Source organism: Diadema antillarum, unplaced genomic scaffold (assembly GCF_040938485.1).
Source record: "Diadema antillarum isolate AM-2024a unplaced genomic scaffold, OU_Dant_1.0 seq00000830_RagTag, whole genome shotgun sequence".
In the NCBI taxonomy this organism is placed as follows: domain Eukaryota; kingdom Metazoa; phylum Echinodermata; class Echinoidea; order Diadematoida; family Diadematidae; genus Diadema; species Diadema antillarum.
The window spans coordinates 103,956-122,248 of NW_027271706.1; the positions used below are offsets into that span (position 1 = coordinate 103,956).

Consider the following 18,293-nt stretch of genomic DNA (forward strand, 5'->3'; position numbering starts at 1 on the left):
CATCTTTTATTTTGATTTATATCTCCTTCAAAATAAAATCTGCCATTGACTTGACAAAGCCCTATGGGCGAAAATTCGTCAAAACTACGTCTCTCATGGAGTTTTCATATTGAACTACTGTTGTGAATATATATATATATATATTGTGGCGGCCCCCGCTTCTACTTGAATGAATGAATGAATGAATGAATGAATGAATGAATGATTTATTACCAAATTTAAGTTCAAGTTTACAATCACAGATAATTTATACAATCATTGAGGATACAATAATAATAATACAATTAACAGGAATACAAGACATGAAAGTATAGAATCAAACTTATCAACAATATGAACATGAAAGTACAAACATATTTACAAATTTGGTAAAAGGGTCCAACAAATAGCAACGCTAGTGGACGTTGGCCCTTGAATACAGAAGAAGAACATATAAATTCAACAAGAAAATTATTTACATTATAAACAAGTGTATTTACACTATGTACAAGATTAACATTCTGAAATTGATAAGTGTACTTACATTACTTATATTACTAGAATTGAAGTTTTTGCTTTGTGGATTACAAAATAAACAGATCTATTCCATCGTCAACGTCGTAGTTCTCCTCGTTCATCATTATTGGAGGTTCGAAAGTGGAGCATAAACCATCTTTGGCCAGTGTTGTATCATGTTCTGTCTTGTGTTGTCGTTTGTCAGGATTCATCGTGTGATCAGGCGTGTGTAAGATTGCTAAGTCCTGAGCGGAAAGACTTTAACTAATCTTTGAAGCTAATTCTCGTAATACGACAGGGGGCACTATCCACCAAATGAATAAGTTCGTTTCGATCAAAATATATGATCTTGAAGTGAAGGGAAATCTAGATGTGCAAGATGTTTCAGAGGTTGTATAATACCGGAGTATTTGTAACTTAAGTTTTTCACACGAATAAGAAGTCAGAAGAGATTTGTCTTTGAATTGAAAGTGAAACAAACACTAAACATCAATTTATTAACTCATCTTTACAAAACCAATTCATCGCCACTGTTACAACGTGTTCAAAATTAAACTACCTCTACGAAGTATTGATCATACTATAAAACCCTATCTTTCTGTATCTTACATTATTATGGGGATTAAATTATACTTTGGGCTGTAATTATAAAAGACCGCTCTCAGCGGTTAACTTTGTTCCTTACATTGGACCATATCAGTCAGCAGACCGCTCACTGCGACGTTTGAACTTGACCGCTCACGGCGGTAACCCCATCCCCATCTGATTTTCACACTAAGATTTGCCCTTTATATACGCGTATTGCGGACGGAGTAGGAAGCACTCTACTACGCGGGTCGCGATCCGCGGAGAATGCGTGCACCTGACCGAAAATGGCGATCCGTGCCAATTCTGTACTAATTTAATAACGTAAAATTACCTTTCTCTTAAAATATGACTAACTTTAGACGTGATGTATGATATACATCATTGGAAAGAAAATACAATTTTCATTAATATTATGTAAATTATCCTTTTTCTTATTGTCCGTGCAATCAATCATAAGCCGAAATGGTGAAAATATCCGAGAAACACAACGTATTCCAATTCACTCCCGTGCACATTCTCCGCGGACACGAATCCCAGCAAAACCTACACGTACGACATTAAAATCTCATATTTTGAAATCACTACACACTAACATGCGAAAACATACATATATCTCCGTACTCATAACAAAATGCCGTTGACTGATATCATTTGCCTCTCTTCAAATTCTACTATTTCATTATAATAACAATTTTAGACATTTAAGAGTAAGGGTTGACGGATCCAAATGCAGCTCGTATGTAAATAAGTTTCATTCCGGAAACAATCATGAATGAACAATACGCGCTGCGCGTAGTGCTCAAGTATTGTACAGCATTCATTTGCCGTCTAACGCATATCATAACAACATGGAACCGTCAATTCATCGTCAATCTAGCATCTGACCACAAGAATTTATCGGGATGCTCCTCATACGGTTGAATTACAAATATATAACAACTGATTTCTAAAAGATGGCTAGAAAATGTCGCTATGGGTCTACATCACGTCGACTGCACCGACTGCACTAAAGGAATGCCTATAGATGCATCTACAGTCAACGGTAAGTGATCATGCATAGCTTACATCAGTATTCATCCTGTGCAAATAACACGTCACTTGCTGCATTTCAAGGTATTAATAAGGAGTACCTAAATATTAGTAGGCCTGAAATCAGACGTGGGGCGCTACACTATATATGGTATTATATAACTGCACTTAAAATCATATTTTCAGATAGACCGATAAGAATGGCAACCTTTCCTGTTATTCTTTTTTGCGATATAGTAACAAGGATACTCATTGTTCACATGCCGATTTAAATTGGCTACTGTTGCTTTAGACAAAACACAAACACGCACACACGCACACACACACACACAAACAGACATAAACACGAATCTCGCTCACTTCCTCTCTCTTTGTCAATGTATACATGCTTAGATATATAAACATCATTCGTTAATTTATATCCACACACACGCACACACACTTTTTCATAATATTCTTTATTTAAATTTCATTCAATATTTGGCTCTTTTTTACAATGAAATTAATTCGAACAAGATTAAGCAGCTGTTCTTCTCCCTTGTGCTGCTGAATCACATTCCTTTTTTTAAACATATATTTCTTTAAATACAATACAAGAGTTGTTTGTTTTATTTTGTTTTGTTTTTTTTTTTGCAAATCAAACCATGAATGCAAAAGTGATATAAAAATATAAAATATAAAAAGCTTGATCAACCTGATCAAAGTAATCAATATCTGCTTCATAACACAAGCACTTGTGCCTGTGAATCACATTGTTAAAGGTATAATACACGGTTTTGGGGGTTTTTTTGCAAGACAAACTACATAATACAAACGTGATGTATAGTTCTGCATTTCACTGAAACCTGCCATAAATTCGAATCTCATAATTATGTTACTTGAACGAAATTCACCATAATTTTTAAACCTATCACGCTACCCCCATGTCTGAACAGAATAATCACATGTTCGTATTCTCAAAACAACCCATATTCCTACTAAACCATCTTAACTAACAAACCATTACCCTACTACTACCTGACTACAACTACCCAACCCCATCCCATCACACACTTCTCTACACACATCAAACCTACCCCTGTTTACCTACAACTACTCACCAAACTAATTACCCCCTCCCCACCAAAACAAACCCAAACAATCAACGAACCAACACACATACACAAAACAACGCCCCCCCCCCAAAAAAAAAAAATACACACACACACACACGCACACACACACAAACTCAAAACACATACACACAAACATTCATACCAAATTACACTACATACATAACGTATCATGGTTACCTGTTTCTTAGATTCAGACCAAAAAGCCAAAACTGACCGAACGTCCGACGTGGGGGAAAAAATGGTTGTGAGTGATAACCATAGTAATCATCATTACCCGATCCATAGATTTACTGCAGAAGCCGAAACTGGCCGTACATCTATTACACATATTACATCGCGTTTTAACAAATAACTTAAGATTTATCTTTCGCAGTCCCCAATCAGCATCATCTTGATACATAATCTTTCTTTTTGCACGGTCTTTACATTCCACAAAAAAAAATCGAAATTATCATATCCAATTCAGAAAATATCCACTAAGGGACCACTATAAGCGATGGCACATAATTCAACAATGATAATGCATACGTTTTCATCAAATGAATTTTACCCGTAAGTGTTAAATCACGCTGTTTCCACCATCCTAATAACCGTTTTATTCTACTTAATATTTCTTATAATTCCTGTAATTTTTTAATGAAAAATACCCCCAAAAATAATAATATAACTTCATTTACATATTTTCCTAATACAGATAATTCAGGTTTTTCTTTATCCTTACCCATCCAAAAAAATTCTTTATCAACTATTAAACCACTCGTTTTCCAAATTCATCAAAAACAAATTGTAACTTGTTTAAGGATTCCATGTCTCTTATAAACAACGAAATATCACCCGCATATAAAACTTGCTTTATTTCATTTTTTTAAAAAAATATTCCTTTAACAGTATTATCTTTTCTGACTACTTGTGCCAGTGTTTCAATAACAAACAAAAACAAATACGGAGATAAAAGATCACCCTGCCTAACCCCTCTCCTGATTTAAAAATAACCAGTAGAGTGCCCACCATTCATTACACAACTGCTGATATCTTAAGCACCTTAACCCAAGAACAGAACGAATTGCCAAATAAACCTATGTAAAACCTGAAATATAAATTCATGAGCCACCGAATCAAACGCCTTTTCAAAATCCACTGTAACCAAAACCCACTTGTGTAATGTAATGAATGAAACAACATATCATCTACTTATCGCACCGCTTCTCCTATATTTCTATTTTTGATATATCCAACTTGATCAAAATGAATTACTTCGCCCAACACTTATCTAATTCTATTTGATAACCCCTTAGATAATATCGTATAATCCACATTCAACAGTGTGATTGGTCTATAATTTTGTAATATACAACACATCCTTATTTTTTTAATGAAATAATAACACTTTGCTTTTCTGATATTGATAATTCCCCTCCATCATATGTTCCATTCAGTGCATCTACGACTATTTGTCCCAAATTGGCTAAAAGGGGAGATAAAACTCCACTGTGAAACCATCATTTCCAGGAGCTTTATTACATTTCATTTCTTTCAAAACCATAAAACATTCATTTACATTTCCTTTACCTTCACAACTTTCCCGACTCTCTTTACTTAGTGTCGGAATATTATTAAAAAATACGTAATTTCTATCACAAACACACACATGAACACACACATACACACACAAACACACACACACACATATATATATATATATATATATATATATATATATAGCAATAATAAAGTCACAACAGAGGAATGCAGGGAATGCATTGATAGCCAATCTTGATTTAATGAATAATCCGAATTTTCGAGGAACCTTCCTCTTCTTCAGGGATGACAGTGCGAATATTCACAATGATTATTAAGAGTGAGGTGTTACTACCCTGCTAGCGCGCGCAATAAGTGTAACCAAAACAAAAAAATAATAGATAATAACAACAAACGCATGTTGTGCGCTTATGAGTGTCATACTACACGTCATAATAGATGAGACGTCACACTAGGATTGCGCGCGCTGCACAAAAAGATCATGAGACAATAATAGCAATAATAGAAACGTCATAAAGGCAATGAAGTTAACATGATACAATGAAGGTGCCAATGGATTTTCACAGTGATATGTCAATATCCCACCAGCGCGCGTAGTCTCAGTGTAACCAAAACAAAGGATAACAAATAATAACAATAAACGCATGCTGAGTTGCGTGAATATATGAGTGCCATACTGTGCGTTATAACAGAGAAGACGTCACACTGAGATGGCACGCGCTGCTCAAAGGAGCAATAAGTATGTTTACCGAAGGCAAACATACATCAGCAAAGAGCTGAACCGGACGAAGGACACTCTTCTGGAAAAACTCAACCAGGAAGGGATAATCGACCACCCGAGTATTTTCCAGAACCTCAAACGACAGTATGAGAAAACATGTTACCAACGCATGCAAGAGAAAAAACGCAAGCTGAATGACCTACTGAAGGATTCTCCAGTGCATGAGGCGATCAGCACAAACGACAATCTCGAGAGCAAAAGGATGAACATCGTCAACCTTTCCAGTCATCACTTATCTCCCAGTGAGGAAGCGACCCTCAACCTCGGCCTATCCTACTGCCCGCGTAAAAACATCGATAAGCTTAATCTCTGCCGAGATGCTACAGCATTTAACAGACGTGTGAGACTCCGGGAGTTCTTCGCCAAAAAAGACGACTCAGCCGATATGATACGCGCCCAACCCATCTCGCAACCACCATCGCTGACGAAGGCTAAGTGGACCCCTCCAACTGGAAGGAATCCATATATTGACCACTACACCTCTGCAGTGAAGCGACATCTCGACAACTTCCTCTGTCACGTCAACGAGCAACGACCCAGCCAACAAGAGAAGGAACAACTCCGAGCAATCAACACGTTGAAGAACAACGCGGACATCGTCATCAAGCCGGCGGACAAAGGCGGAGCCGTGGTGATTTTAGACACGAAGGACTACATCGCTGAGGCTCAACGCCAGCTCTCCGACAAGGATTTCTACCATCCCCTGGTTGAAGACCCCACGCCAGAATATCGTGAGCAAGCCCAACAATGTGTAAAGAACCTTAAGTCTGCTAATAGCTCTGAGCGTACACTGGTCCCTGACAATCCCCGGGTGAGTAAATTCTACCTATTACCTAAGATTCACAAACTTTCCAATATGGTGGAGACCGCATCTGATGCAGGGGTGTCTGACGTTCAAAAATGATTAAGGAAGCCAGGGATAAGCATGTAATCCCTCCTGGCAGACCTATCGTCTCAAGCGTTGATTCTCCGACAGAACCAATGTCAAAAACTGTTGACAAAAAACTTCAGACGTACCTACCCAAAATCAAAAGTTACGTGAAAGACACGACGGATTTTCTTAACAAGATTAAGTCTGCAACCCTCAGCTCAGACTGCCTACTCGTAACCATGGACGTGAAGAGCCTTTACACCAACATCCCACACGATCACGGTGTAGACGCTCTTCGTACGTTCCTCACAAAACTGGACGTACCCAACAATGACATCGATGATATAACGTCCATGACCGAGTTCATATTGAAGCACAATTACTTTGAGTTTGACGGCAAGCACTACCTTCAACGAAAAGGTACCGCCATGGGGACCAAGATGGCGCCCGTGTACGCTAACATATATATGGCAGTCCTGGAAGAAGATTTCCTCTCTAAATGCACTCTCCAACCCTCAATGTATCTGAGATACATCGACGACATTTTCATAATCTGGCCCCACAGTGAAAAAGACCTCGCAGCCTTTCACGAGGCATTTAACAAACATAATCGTCACATCCAGTTCACAATGGAGAGCTCCAGAGAGGAAATCCACTTCCTGGATGTCAATGTGTCTAAGAATGGTAACTTGCTTTCCACCAGTGTGTATGTTAAACCCACGGATTCCTTCACCTACTTAGATTACAATTCGTTCCACCCCTTGCACACAAAGCAATGAATTGTGTACAGCCAACTAGTCAGATATAAGCGGATCACCTCTGACCCCAAGGTGTTTGAAGAAGATGCTGTACGTCTGGGAGAACATTATGTCAGAAGGGGTTATCCAGTTCGCCTCGTGAACAATGCGCTCAAAAGGGTCAATGAAAAACGGAGAGAAGACCTGTTAGACTCTAAACCTAAAGATGAGAGGAACGATCGCATTCCTCTCGTTACTACATTCCACCCACAAGTCAAAAAGTTTGTCTCCACGACCAAGAAAGAGTGGACGAATATTCAACTTGATCCCAGACTTTCTACAATATTGGGGGAACCACCTCTACACTCCCAAAGACAACCGCCCAACTTGAGATCACTTCTGGTGCAGAGTGAGTTACCAAAACCTGCAACCCCAAAAGGTAACAAGAGGTGCGACAAACCACGATGTCAAATTTGTAACCATCTGGTGACAGAAACAGTGGTGCAAATCTCTCCGTCACTCAGAATCAAACCACCGGACCACACATGCGACTCTAGCAATGTGCTTTACTGTATTATGTGCAGTAAATGCCCAGGGGTGTCATACATAGGTGAGACGAGCACGAAGTTTCGCATGAGGTTCAATAACCACAAAAGCTCAATCCTCAAACATAAAGATACTCCGGTGGCGAACCACTTCAGTGACCCCCGCCATTCGATGAAAGACTTGAAAGTCTGCATCTTTGGCGGGGGTTACAAATCGGCTGAAGACAGGAAGTGGGCAGAACTGCGTTTCATTGTTCGGAGCCGCAGTTTTGAAACAGGCATGAACAAAGATCTTTCCTGGCTCAGCCCATACACTTTCTTCCGATAACTAATTTCAGTTGCTACTCCGCTGTGGATAATTTCACCCTTGTAGAGGTCTTCAGTTTATTTTTCTGGTACTAGACAACTTGCGCAGTCTTGATGTGTTACGAGTAAGTGTACCTCATGTATATTATGACATTTTTTTCTTGTGTCTTTCTTCTCTCCTTATTCCCTCCTTTCCTACTTTTTGCTCTCTCGTCTCTCCTCTTTATATAATGCGTACAAGCACTTGACAGATTGTATCACTTCATTGCCATTATGAAGTTTCTATTATCGTTCATAATTATTGTCTCCTTTGTGCAGCGCGTGCCATCTCAGTGTGACGTCTTCTCTGTTATAACGCACAGTATGGCACTCATATATTCACGCAACTCAGCATGCGTTTATTGTTATTATTTGTTATCCTTTGTTTCGGTTACACTGAGACTACGCGCGCTGGTGGGATATTGACATATCACTGTGAAATCCATTGGCACCTTCATTGTATTATGTTAACTTCATTGCCTTTATGACGTTTCTATTATTGCTATTATTGTCTCATGATCTTTTTGTGCAGCGCGCGCAATCCTAGTGTGACGTCTCATCTATTATGACGTGTAGTATGACACTCATAAGCGCACAACATGCGTTTGTTGTTACTATCTATTATTTTTTTGTTTTGGTTACACTTATTGCGCGCGCTAGCAGGGTAGTAACACCTCACTCTTAATAATCATTGTGAATATTCGCACTGTCATCCCTGAAGAAGAGGAAGGTTCCTCGAAAATTCGGATTATTCATTAAATCAAGATTGGCTATCAATGCATTCCCTGCATTCCTCTGTTGTGACTTTATTATTGCTATTTTTAGTACTGCCAATACGCGGAACAACTACAATATATATATATAATATATATATACAGTAAAATGTCCTAACTACTATTTGGGGGACTTGGTTAAAATATCAATAACGGAAAGAGAGTGTCTCTGTAAGGAAAGGGTTCAAACATACTTGATCGATTTTTCTTAATCACTTTCCTCATAATTAATATACATTTTGATTTGATCCTTTCTTTAATGCGGTAGGAAGAATTATTCTTACTTGTTGGATTGCATAGGTAAGGTTCATTGTTTTATCCCTCATTTTTGTAAAGAACTACTAAGAACAAATTGTATTAATATATGGGACACTAGTGGTAATGTTTCGCTTAATTGAGAACACATCGTGGAAGGTAATATCTTTGTTGAAGAAATTGTATCAATGAATATGCGCGACACTGGTGGTAATGTTTCGCTTAATTGAGGAGAACACATCGTGGAAGGTAACATCTTTGCTATTTGGCTTTTTTAAACATTTAAATGTTCACAAATGTTCACTGTCACGTGCACAAAACATGTTATGACTGTACTGCAAGCAAAGTAATACCGTTGAAGTTTTTTTCCCCTTATCGTGATTATCCCCCCCCAAAAAAAAAAAGCGTGTAAAGATCTTTACATTCCTTTTCAGGGAAAACGTTTCTTTGATGCGCTTACTCGTGCGACCCTCTAAAGAGATAACTTTAACCTCCTTTCATTATTGTTTCAGTTTCAGATTGCGATTACTTATCATGTGAGGCTTATGAGTCGATGAAACTTTCTTATCGTGTTGATCACTGAGATCTGGAAAAAGAATAGTGCTTTCCAACATTTGCTTTATATTTCATGAAAGATTTAGAAGGTTAAAAGTGTAGTGTTGTTATAGCGCCAGCTATGTCAAGACGGGGTCATGCAGAGAAGGATTAACATGGCCGGAATAAAGTGACAGGCCGATGTGGATGTTATTCCCCAAAAGATGTGTATCGTGTTCTCCTGTGACTGTGTCGCGTGAATGAGAGTGATTGCTACAAATGGCGACGAGGTAAATTACGGAAAATGACACTGAATTCCATTTACTGTCATTCTGAACTGGTGTAACTACCGATCGTTTCGAGCGAGATATGTTGATCTGCTTCGGACGTAGGCCCTACTGTAGTTACATGCAACTGAACTGTGCCTGACGTTGTACGTGTATTGCGGTAGGCCTACACCGCGTAGCTACGTACGGTCTATATAGTACAGTACGCAACCCATAGCCATACATGTAAACAGTCTACCGTGCATTCCCGTTATCAGCGGTGTGTAGATGGAGTTTTCACTGTGAGGTGATAGTCGTTCATCAGCAGCTCTACCACGATGAGTCAGCTGGGACTCCCTGCCTTCCCACCCTTTGTGGAAATCGACCAGAATCCAGGGCCACAATGGGGTAAGTGGCTTGGCCGTTTTGAGCGATTGATGGTTGCTATGGGCGTATCAGATCCTAAGAGAAAGAGAGCACTTCTTCTGCACTATGCAGGTCCGAAAGTGGATGAGATTTTTGACACTTTGCAAGACGTTGGCCAAGAATCCGACTATGACAAAGCTGTCGCTGCATTGAATAAATATTTCAGCCCCAAGTCCAATTCTCTGTATGAGACATACATTTTTCGTCAGGCCAAGCAAGAAGCAAATGAATCGATAGACCATTTTGTCACACGTCTCCGCCAACTTGCCCAGAATTGCAAATTTCACAATGCTGATCGTGAAATCATGGTCCAGATAATCATGAATGGTTCATCTCCACGGTTACGGCGACAGGCCCTCTGCAAAGGAGAAGACCTAACCTTGCAACAGTTACTCGAAACCGGTCGTTCCCTTGAGGCCAGTGAGCAGCAGGCACACATACTAGAAGGGAGTAGATCTAGGCCTACTGTCAATTCAACCTTCCATAGCAATGGGAATAATCTCGAGCAGATGCAAGCAGGTGACCATGCAGACGATGTTAATGCTGTTCGCTCTAATTTCCGAAGCAAGAAAGGGCAGAGATCTCATTCGAGGGGCCGTAGTCAGTCCAGGAATAGGGACTCGCATGCAACATGCTACTTTTGTGGAGGCCCGTACCCGCACAAGGATACTTGTCCAGCCACAGGACAAGAATGCAGGCTATGTCACAAGTTTGGTCACTTTGAGCGAGTCTGCCACTCAAAACGGAAGCAGAACAATGCAAGGAGGACATATGGAGACAGGAAGGTGAATAAACATAAGTCTAAGAGGGTCAATCAGGTAGCGGAATCGGAATCTTCTGATGACCAATACACGTTCACTGTTGGTGACAGACAGATGGTAGCGTATCACCTGAATCATCTACCTATGACCGAGGTTTTTGCTGGGCCAACCAAGATAAAGGCTGTAATCGACTCTGGCACGACTGTGAACATCCTAGATGAAGAAACTTATCAGAAGCTTGGAAGCAAGCAATCCTTGCCAATGTCCAGACCCACATCCCAGTTGTATGCCTACGGCTCAAACACACCCTTGCCAGTGAAAGGCGTGATTCGTGTAGAACTGCACTCGGAAACTGCGTCCTGTTTTGCAGACTTCCATGTCGTCCAGGCCAAGGGGAATCTCCTCAGCTATGCAACGGCGAATAAACTGAACCTAATCACAATTCACCAGGTTTCAGATCATCACTTGACGACCGATGACATTCAGTCACAATACCCTGACATGTTTGAGGGTATAGGGAAGGTGAAAGACAGGAAAATCAAGCTGCACATTGATGAATCTGTTCAACCCAAACAACAGAAGCACAGACGAATACCTTTTCACACACGGAAAGATGTGGAGAAGGAACTTCTTCGACTTGAACAGCTGGACATCATTGAAAAGATTGATGGACCAACTCCGTGGGTGAGCCCCATCGTGGTTGTCCCCAAATCAACAGGCCAAGTCAGGATCTGCGTCGACATGAGGGAAGCCAATAAAGCCATCAAGCGGGAACGGCATCCAATGCCTACCCTAGACGAATTGATCGAGGACATGAACGGCTCCTGCGTGTTCAGCACACTGGACCTGACTGCTGGTTATCATCAGTTTGAGCTGGACGAGTCAAGCAGGTACATCACTACCTTCAGTACACATGTGGGACTAAGAAGATACAAACGCCTCATGTTTGGTGTGAATGCAGCTTCAGAGATATTCCAATCCGCAGTTGCAGAACTCCTCTCAGGCCTGGAAGGAGTTAAGAATGTGTCTGACGACATCATTGTGTATGGCAAAACACAAGCTGACCATGACAAACACCTGAAAGCAGTCTTAGATCGTCTCCAGAAATACAATGTTCGACTGAACCCAGACAAATGCAGGTTCTCACACAGTGAAGTCAAGTTCTATGGTCACATGTTCAGTGAGAAAGGACTAAGCCCAGATCCAAAGAAGGTGGCAGCCATCGTCAATGCTGAGGCACCAACAAATGCTAAGGAGGTAAAGTCCCTACTTGGTCTTGCGGTGTACATCTCCCGATTCATACCAGACTATGCAACAATCACTGCACCGCTGAGACAACTCACACATCAAGACACTGCCTGGAAATGGGAAGAAAAGGAATCAGAGGCATTTGACAAACTGAAGAGAGCTCTCACAAACACAAAGATAATGCCGTACTTCGACCCAAGCCAACCCACTGAACTGATCGTTGATGCAAGCCCGGTTGGGCTTGGAGCAATCTTGTGTCAGAAACAACAGCCAATCGCATATGCCAGCAGATCATTGTCTGACACAGAAAGCAGATACTCACAGACAGAACGAGAGATGCTAGCTGTTGTCTGGGGAGTAGAACACTTCCATCTCTATCTCTATGGGGCCCAGTTCAAGGTGATCACAGATCACAAACCACTACTCAGAATCTTCCAGAAGCAGACGCCCATGTCAGCAAGGATAGAGAGATGGCGTTTGAGATTGATGCCCTACAACAGCACCCTGATCTACCAGAGGGAGCGAGATGACGAAAACCCCGCTGACTTCCTAAGCAGACATCCAAGGTCTGATGAATTCGCCAGGAAGACAGACGAGTACCTTAACTATGTCTGTGAAAATGCCGTGCCGAAAGCAATGACCATAGACGAAGTCAGAGAAGCATCAGCAAACGATGACACAATGCAAGCTCTGATGCATGCAGTCACTACACAGAAGCATGAGAACTGGACAAAACCAGAGCTACGACCATATGTTTCATGCAAAGATGAGTTCGCAGTGCACAATGGAGTGATGCTGAAAGGAACCAGGTTGGTGCTCCCGATGTCATTGGCATCCAAAGCCATTGCACTTGCGCATGCTTCTCACCAGGGAGTTGTCAAAACAAAAGGCCTACTTCGAGAGAAAGTGTGGTTCCCTGGTATTGACAGGATGGTGGAAGACAAAATAAAATCCTGCCTACCATGCCAAGCAGCTCAAATTGATGGAGGTGAAAGGATTGAGCCACTGAAGATGACACCGCTCCCCACAGGCCCATGGCAAGAAGTATCAGCTGACTTCCTTGGCCCTTTGCCAACAGGGGAATATTTGCTGGTTGTCATAGACGAATACAGCCGGTACCCAGAGGTTGAGGTGGTGACCTCCACATCATCGAAGGCAACCCTGCCGGCACTCGACGCCATATTTGCCAGACAAGGTATCCCAGAGATCTTAAAGACAGACAATGGCCCTCCATTTACCAGCCACGAGTTCTCGGAATTTGCCAGCCATCTTGGTTTTGCCCACAGAAAGATCACTCCATACTGGCCAAGGGCAAACGGCGTCGTGGAACGTTTCAACAAAGTGCTGGTAAAGACCATCAGAACTGCCCACACAGAACGGAAGAGCTGGAAGCAGCAGCTTTTCAGATTTCTTCGCCAGTACAGGGCCACGCCACATGCAACTACCAACGTTTCACCATGTTTTGCTCTGAACAGTCGTGAGTTGAAGTGTGAGCTGCCCTCATTCACCTCACACCATGCAGACAAGCAGCTCAACGACACCATGAAAACCAGAGATGATGAGCAGAAGCAGAAAATGAAACAGCATGCAGACCAACAGCTGAAATGCAAGGACAGCAGCCTGAAGAAAGGAGACGTCGTCCTGGTGAGACAACCCAAAACGTCTAAAGCAAGCTCCCCGTTTGACCCCCGCCCGTTCAGAGTAGTTCGCAAAATGGGTACTACCATTGTAGCACGGAGAGGCAACAAGGAAATAACGCGTAACGTCTCATTCTTCAAGAAGGTGGATGCTAGAGTCGCTCGCCGCTCTGAAAACGACAGCGAAGACGAGTTTGACGACGTCACAGATGCGTTCCACCCAGTCGCTGACCAGGCTGAAGCTGACCGACGACCTCACCCAATCTTGCGCGGTCCCCTTCGACGCTCCCGAAGACAAGCGCGAATGCCAGTGAGGTTCCATGATTATGTTGTCTACTGAAATTGAATTACCTGTTGGAAAGTGTGTTCGCGATTCGCTTTTCTCAATTGCACAGGAAAGTGTGTGTTCGCGTTTTACCTCATGGAAAGTGTGTTGTTCGCGATTTGCTTTTCTCAACTGCACAGGAAAATGTGTGTTCGCTTTACTTTTTTTCCTTCATTGAATTACCTAATGGAAAGTGTGTTATTCGCGATTTGCTTTTCTCAATTGCACAGGAAAGTGTGTGTTCGCGTTTTACCTCATGGAAAGTGTGTTTTTTGCGATTTGCTTTTCTCAATTGCACAGGAAAATGTGTGTTCGCGGTTTACATTTTTTTCCTTTCAATTGAATCACCACTTGGAAAATGTGTGTGCTCGCGATCTACATTGTTTCACAAGTGATGTGTTCTACCCTCGAAAAAAAAAAGGAAATAGTGAAAGTGTCAGTGCTCCGAATTTTATTCGGATTTCTCCTCTAATTTTCAAAAGTTGTATTCACAAGTGACGACATGAAAGAATGCTTTAGAATCATATGACAATTTGCTGCATCGGAGATCCCACACGGACACGACTTTAATTATTTTGTACCAACAGGAAGCGGTTTGGACTCCATGGATGCCTGAAAGTGATAGAAAATCCACGTTTTATTTTCAAACATATGAACACAGTACAAGTTAATGATGAGTGACAATCTTATGCAAAGGATAAATTTTGTGTGTTGGTTGGACGAAAAAAAAAAAAAGAGTTACAAACCAGAAGTGCTGCGCAGTGAAAGCAAGAAGCGTTAATTTGTGGACTTTTTTCGTGGACTTTTGAACTCTGAAAACTGTTGTGTTAATCGGTTTTCCATGTTTTGCATCTGCACTTCAGTTGAAGTGTACATACAGTATATTTACTTGTGTGGTTTTTTGTCATGCCTACATGACATATCTTTTCGTAGCTAACATGATGTTATGGTGGAACACAGGATAGTTCCCTGTATACAGTGTACCTGTATTTAATAGTTTTAAGTGTTCAAAAGAAACTTGCATTATTAGTACGTGTATACGCAAAGAAAGAAAACGAGTATACATGTGTTAGTTATAGTTTAAAAAAAAGAAAAAGAAAAGGGGATGGAAGAGGTTAGAAAAAAAATTAACAGAAAAAATCTCTCTGAGAGTATTTGAGAAAAAAAAAATTCTGAAATGATATGGAATATCAAAGTGCATGCTTCTCAGTATTTTATGATACTTAGCACTCAAACAAGCCCAAACAGTTGTCGTGATGTTTTCTTTTGAATTAGACTTCATGAAAAAAAAAACACACCTACAAACAACAACTTAAGATGCATTAATTTTGTTTTAAAGAAAACAAAAGAAAGTTGTTATTCCAACAACATGTATACGTATGTTGAAAGAACACATGATGAGACTTATCTTTCAAAGGAAAGGGGTGATGTAGTGTTGTTATAGCGCCAGCTATGTCAAGACGGGGTCATGCAGAGAAGGATTAACATGGCCGGAATAAAGTGACAGGCCGATGTGGATGTTATTCCCCAAAAGATGTGTATCGTGTTCTCCTGTGACTGTGTCGCGTGAATGAGAGTGATTGCTACAAAAAGCAATGACAATCATGGAGCAATGGAAAGGGTACGTCTGCTTGGAATTGGGAAGCAGATATAAACGCAGCAATGGAAATTTTGTACGCATGGATACTCGAGACTCCTTTAAAGATATTGGCATGGTACCTAAAAGAAAAAGTATTACTATCAAGTATGTTCATCACGCATAATCTGATTATCATATGAATTAAACATTTAATCAGACATGTGTATTTGTATTCACACTAACTTTATATTCCAAACCTACACAAAGGAAATATCAAGAAATCCACATTTCCTTCTTTAACGACATGACCTTCAGAGAAGCATGTCTCCCATGAGCAAACATAACTGAGACAGGACAAAAGGCGTCAAATATAAAGCAATGACTTTTCCGTCATATGGAAAGTCTTGCCGTCACTGTCGCCAAACTATGATGACTCTGAAACTTAGCCAACTTTGATTCATAGGTGAATGTATGACAGTGTATCTCGTTTCTCACATTTGCTGACACCCACCTATCGTGTTTGTGTGGGGACGGCACATTGTCAGGTTACTATACTTTATTTCGGGACGACAGATATATGTGACTGTGCACCTCAAAACGAACACAAAGTCGCACATACTGATTTTGCGTGAGGACTGAAAATAAGTGAAATGGGTCAACCTAGCCGAACTTGACTTTTTCATATTTTCTGAAAGAGCGGGTCTTCTTTTACATTATGCTAAAATTTGGTATCATAAAACGGGCAGGAAAATGTGTTTTTTTAGCAGTTTATCTCGAACATTTTTGGTAGAATAGTGTGATTAGGTGTGTCTTTAGAATCCCTTTTTCATTTCTGAAAAACCTTGTCCACACTCTTCGCTTTCAACTGTAATAACTTTTGAAAGGATAGTGCTACTGCTTTGAAAGTTGGCATTAATTATGGACAGAATGTGTTAATGAGGCATGTTTAATTTCAGTTTAATTTGATAATCCCTTCATTGTTGTTACTCTGGTGGTTTACTTCCTGTTTTTTGTCCCATTCATCGCACAGCCAGCACGGTTTGGTAAAGATTAAGCGCTTGAATAGACACTGTACTTCAGAGCCTCTTTTCTCAGTTCACACTTTTCCTGAGTTTGTGCTTTCTTTCCAATATTTAGATAGGTTAGGAGAGTCCATTTGATTTGAGTTATACATCATTTTAAAGCTTAAAGTCTGCTCTTTCAGAATATGGTCTTAACTAAAAATTCATGTTGGCGACTTTTTTGTATGTTTTGAGGTGCAGGGTCACATATGTATACGCATAACGCAGAGCTTCTCCGGGATATCATTTCCGCACGACTAAATGTAATACAACCATGAGCAAAAGAGTTGCAAAAGCGGATACAAAGATCAAAGAAATTACCCTATGCATTTTGCTACAGATAATGTCCCATGCTTGCAGTTTTTCATGAAGTCAATTGAATGTTTAAACTTCGGCAGCATGGCTTTCCAAATGAATGAACGAGCATGTATTCTAGTCATCATGGTATTATGTGCGTCCTATCATACGGGGATCGCTTTCCACCTTGTTCTGTTATTAAAACTGGTCATACCTGTTTCTGTTCCATCTAACTACAATTCATACACATTTCATTCCTTTTCCCGCTTCTTCTATCATATTCGTAATTACTATTTATCATTCCCTTAAATTTTGCCATTTTCTCGGGTGTACGGCCAGGAATTTATCGCTGTAATGCGTCAACGATTAATATATAACGTGTTTGAAGCTCCTTTATGTTGGAAGGCGTAGATACTGGCACTTTATTTAAGAAGAACCTAGTTTAAGAAAATTAAGAAAGACACATTCACAATAGCAAAAGCACTTTGAAGAAATACAACCTATATTCCAATTTATATGTCTCGTACCTAGTTGTAGCTGTACAATGTGTAATTATCACTTCCTGGTATCATATCATAACTTTGCGTTATTCTAATAGGAGGAGTATTTATTTTTCAATGCCAGATCAGATTTCATGAGATTTGCGATAACTGCTCTGTTTTTCTTGGTTCGCTTGTTTGTTTGTTTGTTTGCTGTTTTGTTTGCTGCATAGTAACTCAAAGCTCTGTCTTACAGAAAGCAAACCAGATCGGTCATCAAAAATCATAATTTCCAGCTCTCTCGTGTTCCCTTGTAATAATGTGATGATAATTTTCGTCCCATTCAATTCGTCTTGTAATGGAAATAACGTTTCCTTTCTTACGGATCATGTCTATGCGGCTATTTGCTTTCATTTGCGCATTTTGCGCTTTACAGCCCCTAAATTTTCGAAAGGTATAACCACTGACTATGCCATTCCTTTAATAAAAATGCATTCTCCCCCCCCCCCAAAAAAAAAAAAAACAGATAAAAATTATCTCAAAAGCTTCGAAATTGCATGCGAGCCATTCTGATTTTCCAGATTTTGTGCACATACAAATGAACCAA

At 40.4% G+C, this 18,293-nt stretch overlaps 1 protein-coding gene across 1 annotated transcript; it reads left to right on the plus strand.

The window, feature by feature from the left end:
* The first annotated feature begins 6,447 nt into the window (after positions 1 to 6,447).
* LOC139740063 (uncharacterized) lies at positions 6,448 to 8,028 on the plus strand. Its single transcript, XM_071650657.1, has 2 exons — positions 6,448 to 7,102; positions 7,832 to 8,028. The coding sequence occupies exons 1-2, from the start codon at positions 6,448 to 6,450 to the stop codon at positions 8,026 to 8,028; spliced, it is 852 nt and encodes a 283-aa protein (XP_071506758.1).
* Positions 8,029 to 18,293: the final 10,265 nt, after the last annotated feature.